Source organism: Aotus nancymaae, unplaced genomic scaffold (assembly GCF_030222135.1).
Source record: "Aotus nancymaae isolate 86718 unplaced genomic scaffold, 86718_ANA_hifiasm-v0.15.2.pri h1tg000014l, whole genome shotgun sequence".
Taxonomy (NCBI): domain Eukaryota; kingdom Metazoa; phylum Chordata; class Mammalia; order Primates; family Aotidae; genus Aotus; species Aotus nancymaae.
Genome location: NW_026988425.1, coordinates 52,901,231 through 52,918,422, shown reverse-complemented (window position 1 = coordinate 52,918,422; position 17,192 = coordinate 52,901,231). Strand labels below are relative to the sequence as shown.

The 17,192-nt window shown below is 38.8% G+C and overlaps 1 protein-coding gene across 2 annotated transcripts in view; it reads right to left on the bottom strand.

The window, feature by feature from the left end:
* Positions 1-206: 206 nt before the first annotated feature.
* The window catches only part of RAB3C (RAB3C, member RAS oncogene family), a 266,342-nt gene continuing 249,356 nt past the window's right edge, over positions 207-17,192 (bottom strand). For both annotated transcript variants that reach the window (XM_012457277.3, XM_012457276.3), the window contains exon 5: positions 207-8,452. In XM_012457277.3, the coding sequence (XP_012312700.2) occupies positions 8,265-8,452 (188 nt within the window). In that variant the 3' untranslated portion in view covers positions 207-8,264. The remainder of the gene's footprint in view (positions 8,453-17,192) is intronic.

Here is a 17,192-nt window from a genome sequence, read left to right as displayed (position 1 = left end):
ATTAGAATTCATTCGTGTGCCTACGTCCACATTCATGTGTGAGATATTCAACGAGCTAAATATGTTCACTCTTCATCTTTAGTTCAAACTCAGTGTTGTACGTAAGATTATTGAAGAGGAAGAAGAAATGGAAATAAGCATTGTAGGATGAAAAATAATATGAATTGAAAGAAGACAAAAACATTAATCAGACTAAGGCTGAGAAATTCAGGAATATAGTCTCTTAGATATTTATTGTAATCTTCAAGAAATCAAGAAATTAAACAAGGTAAACTCAAAGAACAAAAACCACTTTCTATACAGAATTCACATACAAACTGAATACCTAATAGAGCACAAACCATTTTTTACACAATTAATTTCAATAAAGATAATTAAAACTTCACAATGTGAATACACTTCATAGCTTTAAACCCACACAAGAGCTCCTGTGGACACATGAAGAGTCACAATATTTGCTATGCAGCAGTAGTTTTCAACTAAATGTCAGTCACTATATGAAAGCAATAAGCTGTTTACAGTATTTTCTCGAGAAGAGTTCCACAGTGCAGTCACTGAGAAGGGGCCAAAAGTGCCTGGTTCCAAAGGAATATCTTCATCTGTGCATTTCCAATGCCCTTTACGGGAAACATGGAGCTACAGAAAAATATCTGGGTACACATCTGCTGGGTGGCATTAGGTCAGACAATCTCTCATGGTTTGGTGCACTGGCAAATAAAGCAACTGCTGTAATAGGGCATTAAAGCAATTACATATTGTGGCTGAGTCTTGAGCGGCTCAGCACAGAGGAATATGATGATACAACAGCTTGTCTTCCTCATGGAGAACAAAAGGTAGGGAGCTAAACTGGGGCAATTTAAGTGGTTGCAAAGGGCCAGTTTGGCTGTCTTAAGAAAAACAGTGAATCTATAGCTGATAGCTTTGTCCCTCTTCCATTCAAAGGAAACATAACTGCGGCCTTTCCCACTTATTTTCCTGGCACAGTCTCCTCAGTACCTAATTATTTCTGGAATTCTGTTTGACCTCTTCAATGGAGCCCTCTCTGACTCCCAGTTCTCACAGGTCCCCTGTTCTCTGTGCTCCTAAACCCGGACATAACCTAGCATTTAGAATACATCAATTTTTGTCCCTTGTTCTCATTAGGGGCAGGAGCCATACCTCTTCCATGTTTGATTCCCACAGCACTGAGCATATGGGGTTCAATAACTATGTGACAGCTAACTAAACATTCAACCACACCCTTACATTATCATTCTAATGTTGGCTACCTGTTTCCATTCTGTAAAAAATTTGGCACAAAGTTGTCACTAATCTCTCTATTTTACCCACCTTCACTTGACTTCTTCAGTGGGTTTTGAGAGCTAAGAACAAATTTCAGTCTATCACAGTTACATTCAGGCCACATATCACCCACATAGACCAAATCCATTTAATATGATTGGCACATCCTCACAGGTCAATCTTCAGCCAAGCTTCATAGAGAGAACTGAAGGCTTTATATGATGAACACATGGCCATGGTCATCTAAAATTAACTGTCTTGCATCAATTTTAGTGAATAAGTCATAATTTATTTTTCTTCCTAAGGGTTTCATGACTTACTCCACTAACTGAATGAAAAGGCAAAGTACAATATTAAAATGAATGCTTTACCTTAAAAAGAAAAATGGCAAATAGGAGTTTAAGATGGTTACTCTACTTTAAAGTTCACATACATAAACATTTATAGCTTTTAGTTATCCAGCAGCTAGGCTTAAGTTCTTGATTTTGCATTTCAGTGAAGTTTCAGGCCACCAATTAGCATTAAACAAGGGAGTTTGAGGATGAATGTATGAATTTATGATGGCGTTACAAAGTGTTTAAGGATTCTGATTTGTTCCTCTTGTATCACCAGTGTGGACAACTGAGAATTGAAAGTGAATACAACATTAGCTACAACCTGGAAATACACTGGTATTTTAGAATTCCCAGTGTTGACATTGTTGAATTTGTAAATAAAATACAAGTTTGAGTAGCAATAAAATATACATACAAATACAGAGGTGAAAATTCTTTGTAGACATATCATGTGATCAACCTTTCTGAGAAGAAAAACATGACTTTTCCTAATGCACATAGTTTTTCTTAGGTATCTAAATTAGTTGCTTAAAAGTAAAATGTACATTTATATGACCCTTAAAGTTTGAGTTATAGAAGGAGATGCTTTTATAAAATAAACGAACAGCCTTTCTGTCTTGACAATAAAATCCACAATTCTAAAAGATAAAATCGACATATATTTCCAGATTCTAAATGTTTGGTTTTATAAGAAAAAAGTATTTTGAAGTAGGCACAGAGGAGTTTTACATGACACCAATAAGATATTTACTGTATAAATTGCACCACTAGACAAATACAGCTACAAGAAAATCATTTGAATAAGTCACACAGCTATCAAAGCATCTCACACATTCATTATAATTCACTCTTTCATACTAGTTTATATACACTGAGTAAGTCATTAAATATTGCACTTATTGGCCCATGAACCCTCAATTCTGAGGTGTTGAAAATAGAAAACAAATTTATTTTTATAACATATTTCATGCAACATTTAAGACATTTCAGTTCTACAAACACCATTAAATAGTTGTACATTTGGACAGTCCAACGGTATCACATCACGTCTGACATTAACAATATATTAACAGGAATTACAGGACAGTTTTCCTTCAGCACGTATTCTAGGGATAATGAGATAATGTATGGAAAGCCATCATACTGATACAGCAAACAATACCCAAACTTTACTTTTACAAGAAGAAGTATGGAACCACTAGATAGATGTAGGTCATGCTCACGTCCCTGAAAGGGCAGGTGTCTGAGTGGCTCATGTGCCATCTGTGTCTGTAAGAACAGCATTCACGAACCTAAGCAATACCTGGCCCCAAATAACATGAATACAAAATAATTTGCATCAAGAAATAAAGCCACAGCCAACTCTCATTTGTCCACAATGAACGAAATATGAACACAGGTGAATGAAATACACAGGTAACCTCAAACCTCATTTCAACAAGTAATGACTGTTTGAAACTCCACCAATAATGGTTGCTGATGGGAAGTAAATGGTGAAACTTGAGTCTCATTTTCTATCTTGGTCCTGTCATTCCATGAGGATAGTGTTTTTAAAAACTGCAATAATTTACGAGAAAGTCAGAAAGTAAAAGAGAACTGCAAATAGAAAGTTCAGTTTGTCCACTAGCTAGATGGTCTGATCTTAATACTCGAGCTCTGAGTGAGGTTTTAAAAGAACTCATTTCTGTTATCTAGAATGTTTGCAAAATGTATTTCCCCTCCTCTCTCTCTGTTTAGAGGAAATTATTATGTGCACAGACTAATCAAATCAAATCAGTGTGAAGAACCAATTTCATGAACCTTGTAAGTAAGATGTGAGTTATAGTTAGAACATGGTAAAAGCTCCCTTTTCCCTAGCACTGAGAAAGCACCATAGATGGACTTTTCCCTTCTTAAAAAAGTAACAGTGTTTACCTGATACCTTTGTATCAGGCTAGTGAGCGTGTGAGTGATTGTTGGGAAGGGTAGCATTGTGTGTGTAATCTAAGAGCAAATATTTCAATCTGTCAAAAGGAAATATTTTTTGACTGGAGTGTCAAGCATTTCTGTAAATGTTTTTAAGAAAAAATATGTGTGAAACACCAGTAACAATAGGTAGATACATTTTAGATAAATCCCCCAACTTGGTTTTTCCCAGTTTGGGGGTACTGTATTTCTACAAGCTAGAGTCCTTTAGATACAGTGCAGTGCAGGGGTAAAAGCTTTTTTATTCTGGTCATAAACTTTATATTTTACCTAATTTGTCCCAGTAAATTCCAGTATATAAAACAGGTTATGTCTTCAATTGACTTTGGTCACAAATTCACCTAAAATATGAAGAACTCCCAAAAGCTGGCTCAAAGGTTCAGCATATCAAAAAGACTTCACCATTTTACAGGCAAACTACTGAAGCGAAGGTAGTCAACACACACAGGCAGAGCTGAGCAGAGCTGTAGAAGCTGCATTTTCCAGGGAGTGACAGAAAGGCCACAGGGGTGTAGTTGCCCATGTGGCACCCAGACAGCACACTAAGTGACTATACAGGCAAAGGAGTGGAGTTCCAGGTTCTAGTCATGCAAACTGTGATTGTGAGAGAAAGGATTCTTCATACAGACAGGCTAGCTCCCAAGTAGGCCACACCAAAAGTACCTGATTGAGCATTCCAGTAGTACTATGAAGATTATTAACAAACACACAGTAACTTTTTGGTCTAGAAGGGTTTTAGTTAAGACTTTTTATAAATAAGATTCATATCACAGTTTTTCACATGCAGGTGCTACCTCAGCTTGGTACAGCTTGGTAGTTTGGATATGCTTTTAATATAGTCCCACAAATGCCACACTGTTAACTAAAAGATCACATAGTACATTCTCAACCATGCACTAAAAATACATGTTGGATAAATCACATCACAATGAACCACTGATTATGGACTACCATGCTCTAAAATTAATATTGCTTGATGGAAGTTCCGTTAATAGTGGAACGTATTTAACTTTCAAAAGAGAAGAAGGTTGTATATACCTGAAAGTCTATAGTCAGCATCCATGTATTTAAAATTGAAAGTTTAAATTGGTTCCTTAAAAAATAACCAGTGTACTAAACAAAAGGCCTAGAATTCATATGAGTAAGATTTAAGTAGGTGAAATATTTATTTGTTTATGGAGTGTATTGATGTCTTGTATAATTTAGGTTGTAACTTTGTAGATTTTATTATTACAATGCCACAACTTTCTGCTACAACTGGAGGCATCATCATAGTTTCCTTGCCAAGTAAACATCTCAGCACTTAGTTACCAGGCAGGAAAAGAAGACTGAACTTCAAGTGACCCAAAGGAGGAACTAGAAGAACATCCTGGCTTTCACAGTCATTAGAATTTCATCAAGGCAGTTGGAGCTGTTCAGTGGGGCAGGAACAATGAACTGATTCATTGTCCTGAAGCAGTTCCTTTTATGAGCGTGTAGATGTGATGCTAACATTCAAACCTCCATCTTAGGATGCTTCGTGCACCTTCTACTTCCATCCCCATCTCCAAAAACTGAAATGCTGATTCACTCTGCGGATGGCTATTTAAGTGATTAAATTTTCAGTCCAGTTTTTCAGTTGCATTGGGAAAGGAAAGGAAGGTACCAAAATCAAAGCTCTTGGAAGAATCTATTTGAGACAGTCAAGGTTTATTCCTAAAGGAATTTAGAGGAGTGAGAGTGGTCAGGTAATGAGTAGCAATGAAAATTAAATTCATTCTTAAAACACCAGTTTACTTGCATTGAAGACAAGAGATAAACGTGTATGACTTACAAACTAACAGGAGTATGCACTTTTTAAAATGTCTTGTTTTTTTAAATATAAATTTAGTTAGGCCATTGATAAAAATGACCCGCATTTGTTTATGTATTTAGATTGTTGATAGATGAAGGGGTGTGTGTGTGTGTGTGTGTGTGTGTGTGTGTGTGTATTGGCCAAAAGGCTGAAAAACCTTGGAACTATAGTGCTATAATTTATAAGTAACATAGCTCATTGCCAGTGAAAGCTCACGTAGTTAACCTTGAGTTGCTCCCAGCATTTGCCAAATTTGATGTTAAACCCTGGATTTCTTGATGCAATTAGGAATAGAGAATATTCTCTTTTCTTATATGCTTTACAGCAGGAGCAAGTGTTCTTTCTCTTGAGCTCTGTGACTATTTCTCTGGAAACTTCTCATTGAATTATTTGGAATGGAAATCCAAGCAGGGTGGGAGTTTCAGAACTGAGAATCAATGAAACTCACTTGCATTGGGATTTAGAAATTAGAAAGTATCAGATGTTTCTTGGCAATGACACTTGGGCTATTGTTGCATGCCTTTCCTCTGACTGGTATAAAATGGTTCAGCTTCGGGATGTTTGACACTGTGCAAGTGGGCACTTGGCTCAGGGCTTCCCATCTAAGGGCCAATTAATTTTAGCAGCAATCAGTTCTTCATGGAAGGGGTTTTCAGCAGAGCAAAACTCTGCTCTTTCACTTTTAAATACGGTTTCATTTTGATTTTCATTTTACAATAATACATACATCAAGGTCCTTCTGAAAAAGCCATTGAAATATTCTTTCTATGCTTTTTACATCTATTTATATATGTGGTATGAGGGCTGTGAAGGAGGATGGGAAGGGTTTCCTGGCTTTATTAGTTCCTTTTAGATTGTAAAAGTGAGCTTAAAAATGCTTTATCATTTAACATGCCAAATTCTGGCCCAAGTTACAGAAATATTATAACGTCATGCAAACGGACTACTGCTGCAAACAAACCTGTTTTTATGCCCCCTGCTTCTTTCTTTCCATTCACTGTAATTCCTGTGATTTTAAAGATGGTTTCCCCATTAAAAACTAATAAAACATTAATGTTTTCTTGTCTTTACCATGCTAAGGCTTGCCTTGTAGGGTGCCAAAGTAGAAACGTACTACTGATTAGTGGCTCTTCAACTAGGAAGGTGAGAAATAACATGGAAATGCTTAAAGCATTCCAAATGCTCTCTCCCCTAATTTCCAACTTTTAACTCACTAATGTATGCGACCTAGTTCTGTAACTTGTAAGGATTTATTCTCCAGAGATATCTTCAGATGTATGCCTGTTTCACTTACATCCAATACTTTTATGGGAAGCTTCTCTATTTTTGAAAATATGAAAAAAAATTCTTTGGCATAACCACCAAAAAAGGAGAAGGTTCACTTAATGGAACTATCCTTCCAAATCTGCCAGATAGTCCCTGCTGCCTTCCTAAATCCTAGCAACAGTGGTACGGAGGCCAAGTTTCCCTGTCATTCTGCACAGCTGGTAGGACTTGTTGTTTGCTCTTTATTCATATAGGTTCTTTAGGAAGTTTGTGGTACAAAATTGGAATGTTTCAGTGGTTTCCTCCCTCTTTTAAATTGCTATGGACCCTAAATATTTCAGAAATTGAAATACTACAGTTATAGAATGTTTGCTGTGCAGCTTAACCATGCATGTAATAGGAATATGCTTTAGAATTTATAAACATCTGGACTTAAAAAGATGATTAAAGACTAAAATTTTTCTTTTCCTCAACTTGGGACCCTTTGAAATCTGATTTAAGTAGCATTTAAACAGGTAAAAGAGCTTAGCTGAGGTTTGAGAAGATGGCCATGTTTGGGTAGGCAAGTATACATCCTATGGTAAGAGGAGCCCTAACAAGCTTCAACATTAGCTCTAGTCCAAGAGTTGGTGATGGTTCCAGAAAGTGATGGTGGTGATGATAATGGTGTGCATTATGGGGGTTGGAGGAAGCAAGTCATTAAAAAATAAGGAAGCCTGGACCTTGGAATTCTAGAGCTACTCACACCCTTCTTGGTTAAAATGCTTGTTGCATAACTGGCATTCAGTAGATACATCTCAGTCTGTTCGATGCTGTCAAATATTCAGGGAGTTGGGTAGGATCAGTGGAAAAAAAAACAGTACTGAGTAGGTATTTGCTTATTTAAATGTGTAAACAAAGATTATTGTTAAATAGCCCCAGTCAGGTAAAATTAATGACTTAGGAAAATTGCAAGGATCTTCAAAACAACATTTCAATTTCTTTATAGGCCAATGATCTCCTCAGTTATTAATAACAGTGAAATAAAGACACAGTTCCCAACAGTAAACTGACCAGACTCATGACAGCATCCCTAATCATGAGAAAAACTTCCATTTGATTTTCCATTAAGAGTAAAGCAATTGAAGTCTTGTGACATCTTCCCCGTGCGTGCACACACACATATACACACACATATACACACACACATGAAATTCCTTGGTCATCATCATTCCTACAAGTGAATACTATAATTTGAATAAATGGGACAAAAGCCAGTTATAGTGAAATTATAGTCTGATATCCCAGAAGTAGTCTGAGAACAAATTTGAAACCAAAAAAAAAGCCTAGCAGACAAATAAATAACAAGTCACATGCAGGTACTAGATGTTTATAGATGGATAGTCCTTACAAATTTAAGATCACATATTTGCCACATATTAAACAGGAAATCTCCCAAGAATTGAATGCATGTATGAGCCATCGACATCAAATTATTCCTTCAAATAATTATTAGGCAGTATAAATGAAGGTTAATAGACCATTTACAAATGCTGTTTGTTGGCAACTGGAGCCCTCTGTTGTGTGCTGTGTGCATGGGGACACTAGCAGGCACAGTTGGACTGCGGTGGAGGAGGGGTTTCCTTGAGTCTTGTGTTCTGTTTTGCAGCAGTGATGGCAGGATCAGTCTCCAAACCCTCTGACATTTTGTCGCAGATGATATCCACAAGGTGCTCAAATGTCTGCTTGACATTAATGTTATCCTTGGCACTTGTTTCAAAAAACTCAAACCCTGGAAGAAATAGAGCTTGGTTATTTCACATTTCTGAAATTAAATGGGACTTGATTATGGCTTTGAATGGTGATGAGTTAATGGTGAGACAGCAGTAGGTGGTGGGTTCAGTGTAGATAAGAGATTAGAGGTGGGCATGAGGTGCCATTGAAGCAAATGCTACCATCTCTCACTCCATTAACCATGAACAAAAGAGTTAAAAAGTAGAATTGGTGATGTTCACATTTTACTTTATTGATTCATTTGCATTACCAGCATGACTGAATAGATTAAAAATATTCTTTTGCAAGAGTTAGTAATGACAACATTAAGAATCCTCAACACCAAATCTATCATCTTTTCCATTCCTTCCCTCAACCCCCAGCCCACCATGTAGACTCTTGCAGTCTTTTCCTGGCATTATTTGGCATTTTATTCTCTTTTTATTTCCATATTCTGTCAAAAATTTTAATACTAATTTTTTTAAATCAATTTAAAGCTCAGAAGGCTTCTGTGCATATTCTGCTGTAAAAGGGAATACCAAGCTCCAATTGAATCCAGCTCTAACTTTTCCATGTCTGCCCTGCTGCTGCCTAATGATGGGTCTGAGAGTGGGCTTCTAGTAAATTTTCAGTATCTAAAAGGACACAAGATGGCACTGAAGAGTCATAAGATTTACCTTAAACCTGCTTCAACCTCCTTCAGAAAATTTTTGAGTAGTGTTATTCCAACAGCCCTCCAGGGCTTTGTATACCTCTGCACCTATCAATCAGCTGGGTGCTGATTTTTCCATAGCTTCTGTTATCTATCAGCAGGAATGTTTTTACCAACATCTGGGAAAGGGCACTTGGCAAATTTCAAATGAGCTGCCAGAGATTGTTAAGAAGGTACAAAATGCAGCAACAGCCTCACACTTTCACCTATGTGCCACTGTACCTGGGCAGAAGCAGCCTTAGTATGTTACTCTGTACACAGTCTTATCACTCTATTGTTTGCATTCACATTCCACTGGCTGAGCTTGCCAGTCAGTTGCCATGACAACCTCCTCACTAGGCTAGCCAGAGATTGCTCTGGTCCATTCAGAGGACGTTGATTTAGGATGTGTTGGGCTGAACATAGAAAGGCTTTTCTAATCCATTCTGATTTTTACACCCTATAAATCCTTCTGGTTACATCTGGCCCTATCTCAGAGGAGCCACATGGATTCAAAATGATTAAATCATGTGATTTCATCCCAGCTCCCAGGGCCAAAAGAAAAAGAACAGACTAATATTTTGCATCCATGTCAAAAATCCCTCAAATAACCTGGAAATACTTATTTTCTTAAATAGTATTGAAGCTAGACAACAAAAGGAAATTATCTTAAGTTAAAATCTCCAACTTAGTCATTACACTATTTGGTTGAATGACTACATCTGACCTTGAATTTCCCTAGCTACTCTCTTGTTAAAATCCGTGTGCATAATAACTGCAGGACTGGGGCTGAAGAACATCAGTAGAGCCAAGGCTCTATAAAACAGAGGTGGATATTTCAAACCATTGTAGCTTGTATTTTTCTTTCATTCTGTCTCTCTGGACAATGCTTATATGGTTCTATTATAGTCTGCATTTTCAAAATCTACAGATAAGGCCATCTGGTGTTAACAGAGCTCTCTTTTCTAATGTTTATACAGTCTATAGAGCTAGACCATTCAACTTCAAGTAATTCAGTCCAGATTTGGGGAAAGGCAAGTATAGATCTAAGCGAGATCCTTGTTGCTAAGATATCAGACCTATTGGCATCCTTGTTGTGATTTTCCCAGAGCTAATGGAAGGCTGCTTTATGTCATAAGATACCAAGAACCCACTGAAGAATTGCAGATCCCTAAACGAGGCTTTGAAGAAAAACATCCTAGAATTTGGTACAAAGGTCTCATTTACAAGTTCAGTTTTCTCATCTCCTTTGCTAACACTTCTTGTACTTACTAGTATGATTTGGGAAGTCACTGAGCTTGAACAGTATCATAAAAGATTCAGCCCTTATGGAAAAATGATAATCCACACAAGGTTTTGTCAACTGTGACATGTTTAGTCTGGGCATCTCAATACCCTATCGTCAAACTGGTATACAATTTGAGGTCAGTAAAATGATCTTTAATCTCAGAAGCCAACATGCTCTCAGCTTCTCAACTTTAACTGGAACCCTAAGAATATGTCGCAATTAAAGAGACAGTGTGCCAGAAATAATGGCACCTATTTATTCAGCATGCTGAGAAGGAGACATCACGATATGGTGAGAGATAAATTATCAGTCAAAAGATGAGGGATCTAGCCCCACTTACCAATACTTCTAACTTAGGGATCATGAGCGAGTCACTTTTTAGAAATCCTTAGTTTCCTTATTTATGACATTTGCCTTCCTTAACTTACAGGGTTATCGTGAGACTAAAATGAGGAGAGATAGGCACAAGTGCCAAGCAAACTAGACTATGCTACGATAACAACAATAGCAACAATAAACTGACATTTGTTGAGTGGTTACTATATAATAGGTGCTATTCAAAGCACTTTATACATTGTAACTCATTTTATCCATTAGTAGGTGCCATTATTTTCTCCAATTTACTGACGAGGAAGTGGAGGCAGAAAATGGCTGAATAATTTGCTCAAATATTTCCTTGCTCAGCTAGTAATTGGCAAAGCTGGAACGTGAACTACTAACTTGTACACTCTCCTGCTTCTCCAGATACACTGAAAAAGTCAGCTGCCATTTTGTTCTGGCAAAATTGTAAGTCCTATGTTAATTAACAGTCACGATATACCATAAACTTTCCTCAAGTTAAATAATCAGAAAATAATTAACTAGATTTAACACTGCCAGTAAACCAAATGAAACAATCTTTCTTGGTAATTCCAAAAGTACTGTGATATCTTGTACTGCTTAAGATTCATCAAGCTGGTCATCATGACAGATGTACTTCTACACAGAATTCTAGAATTATAGATATAAAAGGTTCTAGAGGCCGGGCGTGGTGTCTTGCACTTGTAATCCCAGCACTTTGGGAGGTCAGGATTTTGAGACCAGTGTGGCCAACATGGCGAAACCCTGTCTCTACTAAAAATACAAAAATTAGCCCAGCATGGTGGCACGTGCCTGTAGTCCCAGCTACTTAGGAGGCTGAGGCAGGAGAATCACTTGAACCCGGGAGGTGGAGGTTGCAGTGAGCCGAGATCACGCCACTGAACTCCAGCCTGGGTGACAGAGTGAGACTCCATCTCAAAATAATAATAGTGATAATAATAAAAGGTTCTGGAAATTAAAGTGCCTTTCATTGACCAGATATGCTAGGCCTTCTTGTCGTAAGTTTGTCATAAAACAAGATATTCAGGATCAAAATCAATATCATTAGTATTTTAGCATTTATTTAGTAGTTTAGATTTGGAGTAAAAGAATGTTTTCCATGTAAACATGATTTTCTATCCAAGTGAATCAATCTTTTCATTCAATCACCTGTGTATGAGGACGCTCATGCCCACAACTGTGTGTGCCGATGGGTGCTTAAAGCTCATGGCCTAACTTATAACCACTGATTCAACCGCTACAGCTTTTGTTTTTTTCACTCACTCAGATTTTATGGCTGTTACCTCCCAGTATCTCTATTTTCTTGGTATTTGGAGCTTGTTCTCAGAAATCTTTAATCTTCCATTGGTACACACCAACATTAGTGGGAAGCTGGCACTTCAGTCAATGATACTTCAGAAACAGAGACATAACTTTGAACGTCATTTCCAATATACTGGGTAGAAGAGTGTGGTTCAGCAAAATCAAATAAGTAGCCCAACGTCACACAGCAAGCTGATTGCGAAGTCTGACAAAGACCTCCTGATAAATAGGTTACTGATATAGCTTACAGCCTTGAACACCTGTCTCTCAGACTACATCATCCAGCATTAGTATTTTCAGCTCATGTAGGTTTCTTCATCAGCAAATCAGTGAAGCCTTTCACTTAACTATAGAAACTCTGATCATTCTTTCTCATTCTTCCCTTAACAGAGCCTTTCTCATCTCTCTGGCAGAGGCAGGCAGCACTGTTCCTGAGATAGATGAGCTTTGCACTGTGGTCCAGCACATCTCTGTTGCAGACTTCCTCATGCCTGATCCTGAAAGGGTCATTCTGTACTTTCCAAAAACTACTACAGGTACAGCGGGACACTAATCCCTTCAGGTTCACTTGACATTAGGGACCAGAAAGAAGCTCAGAAAGGTTTTGTTTGATAAAACTTGTTAGCTATGCTAAGGAAAGAAGAGAAGAAGCACAAAGCCAACCTATGTCCTCTTCATGATGGACACTGAAAGAGCAAGCAGAGAGAGGCAGAAAGAGTGTAAGCCAGACTTCACTTTAGTGCCAAAGGGCTACAATCCTATACCCTGGCTTCATAGGATTGGGGTTTCACCCTCATTAGAACCACCTGAAGTACGGGCTGGGTGCCATGGCTCATTCCTGTAATCCCAGCACTTTGGGAGACCAAGGTAGGAGGATCGCTTGAGCTCAGGAGTTCGAGACCAACCTGGGCAACATAGCAAGACCCCACCTCTCCAAAATATACAAAGATTAGCCGAGTGTGGTGCTGGGTTCCGGTAATCCCAGCTACTCGAGAGGCTGAGGTGGGAGGATCGCTGAGCTCGGGAAATCAAGGCTACAATGAGCCATGCTCATGGCACTGCACTCCAGGCTGGTGACAGAGCAAATCACCTGAAGTGCTTAAAAGTTTCTGAACTCCACTCTACACATACTGAACTAAGGGAATGTATGGGGCTTCAGAACATGCATTTTTAACAGGCTGCTTGGAGGTTTCTTACACACATCAAAGGTTAAGATTCACCCTCCTCTGTTTACCCATGTTCATAGCAGCATTATTCACAGTAACCAAAAGGTAGAGCTAATCCAAGTGCCTATCAGCCTATGAATGGGTAAACAAGATATCTTATACACAAAGAACGGAATATTCAATTTTAAAAGAAAGGGAATTTTCACACATTATAACGTGAATGAACCTCGAGGACATTATGCTAAGTGTAATAAGTCAGCCACTAAAAGACAAATACTGATTCATGCGACAACATGGATGAACTGTGAAAACAGTACGCTAAGTGAATAAGACCGACATAAAGGACTGTATCTTACATGAGTCAGTTTTATAAAAATTGCCTAGAATAGGTGAATCTATAAGACAGGAAGTAGATTAGTGGCTTCCTAGGCTGGGTAGAGAGTGAGGGAAAAGGCAGAGTGAATGCTGATGGGCAGGAGGCTTGTTTCTGGGGTTATGATAATATTCCAAAATTGACTGCGATGAAGGTGGCACCATCCTGTGAACATACTAAAAACCATTGAATTGCATACTTTAAATGGGTGAATTGTATGCTATATGAATTATATCTCGATAAAACCATATATATGTGTGTGTGTATACACACACACACACACACACACACACACACACAATGAAGAATCACTGTCCTAATGAATGAGAATGTATGTTACTCTTAGAGATTTTTCTGGGAAACCCCATGACCAATTGGGGAAACCATTCCAGTGACTGTCAGAATTCTCTACTACAAAAATGGCTCCCAGGCCCAACAAGAACGCTTCTTACAGGTGTTTAAATCCAGTCCTTTTTGCTCTGGTCTCAGTAGAGAAGATAGAGCAGCTGCTTCTCAGGGAGGGCATTCTAATACCTTCCAGTGCACATGAAGAACATGAACCCACACTTCCTGGCTGTGGTGCAGGCCTCATTTGCCAACACTCTTCTGTCCGCTTTGCTCCCAGGAGGTTCTTAGAGCAAAGGAAGCCTCAGAGAAGGCTGGGGCCTTTTCACACTGATACAGGGCAACAAGCGGGGCCTTAGGCCATAAGTGTGCTGCTAACTGAGGTGGCAGGCTCCAGGATGTCACTCTGGTGCTTGATGAGTACTGGAACATCAGAGCACCCCAAGGGACTCTGTTCTACTTGTGACTGCACCTGTTAATGGTAATAATCACAATTCCAGTCTTGCGCACTTAACCACCTTTCTCCGCCCCTTCTCCGGTGCATTGCAACAATCTTAAAGGAAATACTTGATTCATTTCCACCCATCAATAGCTACACCATACTGTGAAATGATGTTTGTTTTTATGAGATGTTCTGCGGCACTATTGCTCTTTTTTCATCACAGGAAACTTCTAAACACCGCTTGGGCCACTCTGATCTTTTAAACTTTACTTTGAAAGAAAAATCACAACTGCTATTTCTTTTTCTGTAGAAAGAAAGAAAATAGCTACTAAACTCACACTGCAATAAATCATTTTCATCTCCAATTGTTAAAAATCTGTGATTTGTTCTTAAGTTTCTATTCTTAAATTTCTAAATGAGAAAATTGTCTCTTTCCAGATTCTAGTTACAGTTCCAATGCCTTGTCTCCCCTTTCCTGTGGAATTGGATGGGCCAGAGCTGCAAGGCAAGGTCATTCTGCTGCTGGGTGGTTGACATTTGAGCCAGAAGTAGGAATTGCTGAGCAGCAGGACAAACTGGCATATTAGCTTGTCCTCTACTGGGCCCCAGCCCAGGACAGGCTTTAGGAAGGAAGTGGGGGGTAAGGCTTTTGATCAATTTGCCTGAAGATGGGCCAAAACTGCAGACCAAAACTGGAGAAAAGCAAGAACAGGAGCTCAGCCAAAGGCTAGTGCTACTAAAAAACATGGCATTTCAGCCCCTGAGTCCATGTCTTTAGCCAGGCATGACCAGATGGTAGCTTTTCCTTCTGTTAGAATTCTGAAACTATGCAATGGTCAGTCTATGGCCTTAACAAATCCTGGTCCATGTAGAGGTTTCCTTCTTGCCTTTCCCTTTCAGACATCTGGGAAAAGCTCGGATTCAGCATTAGAGAGGATAGCAGCAGTCTGAGATTGCTGGTATAAAGGCTGCACATGCTAGGAGTCATTATTAGCTGAATAAACTCCCAGCTCCACAGCCTATCATTCACTTCCCACCTTTATTGACTTTCCTGCCCCATATGCTCCCAGCTGTACACCCGTGTCCCCAAGCCATCTGGTAAATGGATGCAGCACAAGCCTCATTACAGCTTTGCCCATGAAAGTCTCCTCTTGAAGCATTCTCCTCCATCCTCTCCACCTTCTCAATCCAATTTAACCTTTAAGGTAGAGTTTGCTGTGTGTTATATCTGTTGAAAATTTATTCTTAAGCCAACCTTTAAAAATGAAAATGCAGATTTCTGACTTATCTTTAAATATTAGAATGCTCAATGGGTCTGTGAGGGCATACCCTGGTATCTATGACTGGTGCATGTCAGAGGGACATCCTCTCTCCAGCTGACCACAGTCCCTATCACTTCTGTTTGTCTCTTTGACATGAAATCCATGTTTCAATTGTCAGTTCTCTTTGCACACAGACTTGTGCTTCTTGGCATCCCCATCTTTATTCACAGTACAAAATGGAAGCCGCACAGAGAAGGGCTTCTTGTTTCAAGAGAAAGGAGAAAGCATTCCTTTGCGTTTGTGAAAACATTTTTGTATGTATTTAATCTGCAAACAAATTGTGTTTGACTCTTACACCTAACCACTTTGCTTATTTGATTATTTGCATCACCTACCTTTCCCCTGTAGCTATTCCAGTTTGAAACCCTCTAGATGTAGCTGTGTTCCCACTCAGCTCTAAGGTCTTGCTTGATTACTCTAGCCCACACTGGACATTATCTGTTCCCTACCAATTCTTATTCTTTTTTTTTTTTACCATATATTTGTAACTTTGTTGCTGTTTTGTACCAGGTATAACATTTATATAACATAAAATTCACTGTTTTAACTATTTAAAAGTGTCTAATTAAAGTGAATCCTGATGGGCAGGGGGCTTCTTTCTGGGGTTATGAAAATATTCCAAAATTGACTGTGATGAAGATAGCACAGTCACCTTCAGTGGCTGATATGGTTTGTTGTCCCCTCCAAATCTCATGTTGAAATGTGATTCCCAATATTGGAGGTGGGGCCTGGTAGGAAGTAATCAGATCATGGGGGAGACCCCTTGTGATAAGGGATTTAGCACCATTCCCTCGGTGATAAGTGAGCTCTGTCTCCCAGTTCATGAGATCTGGTTGTTTAAAAGTCTGAGACTTCCCCTGCTCCCCTTGCTCCCACTCGCTACGTGGCACATCTGCTTCCTCTTTGCCTTCTGCCATGACTATAAGCCTCCTAAAGCCCTCACCAGAAACAGATGCCAACACCACACTTCCTTTACAGCCTGCAGAACTGTGAGTCAATTAAACCTCTTTATAAATTATCCAACCTCAGGTATTTCTTTGTATCAGTGTAAAAGCAGCCTAACACAGAGGCTTTTAGTAAATTCATAGTGTGCAGTCACCATGATCTAATTCCAGGACTTCATCATCACCCCTCAAAAAGAAACTCTGCATCTAAAAGCAATCACTCCTCATTCCTTGACCACCTCCATACTATGCGTTTTGCTCCCCAATTAGGATGTACATTCCATAGTACTTCTCCATATCTGTAGAGATAGTAACATAGTGCCCAGCATGAGCAGGTGTCAAGTTGATGTTGGCTAATTAAAGGATGTTTTTTATAAGTTTTGAAATTTTTGTGGGTTTATAGTAGGCGTTATGTTTATGGGGTTAATTAAAGGATTGACATCTGTTAATTGGCTGAGAGAAGCAGTGGGGCAAATGGGGAAAGAGAGGGAAAGAGAATCACTTTTTCCTTTGTTTTTAGTTATGA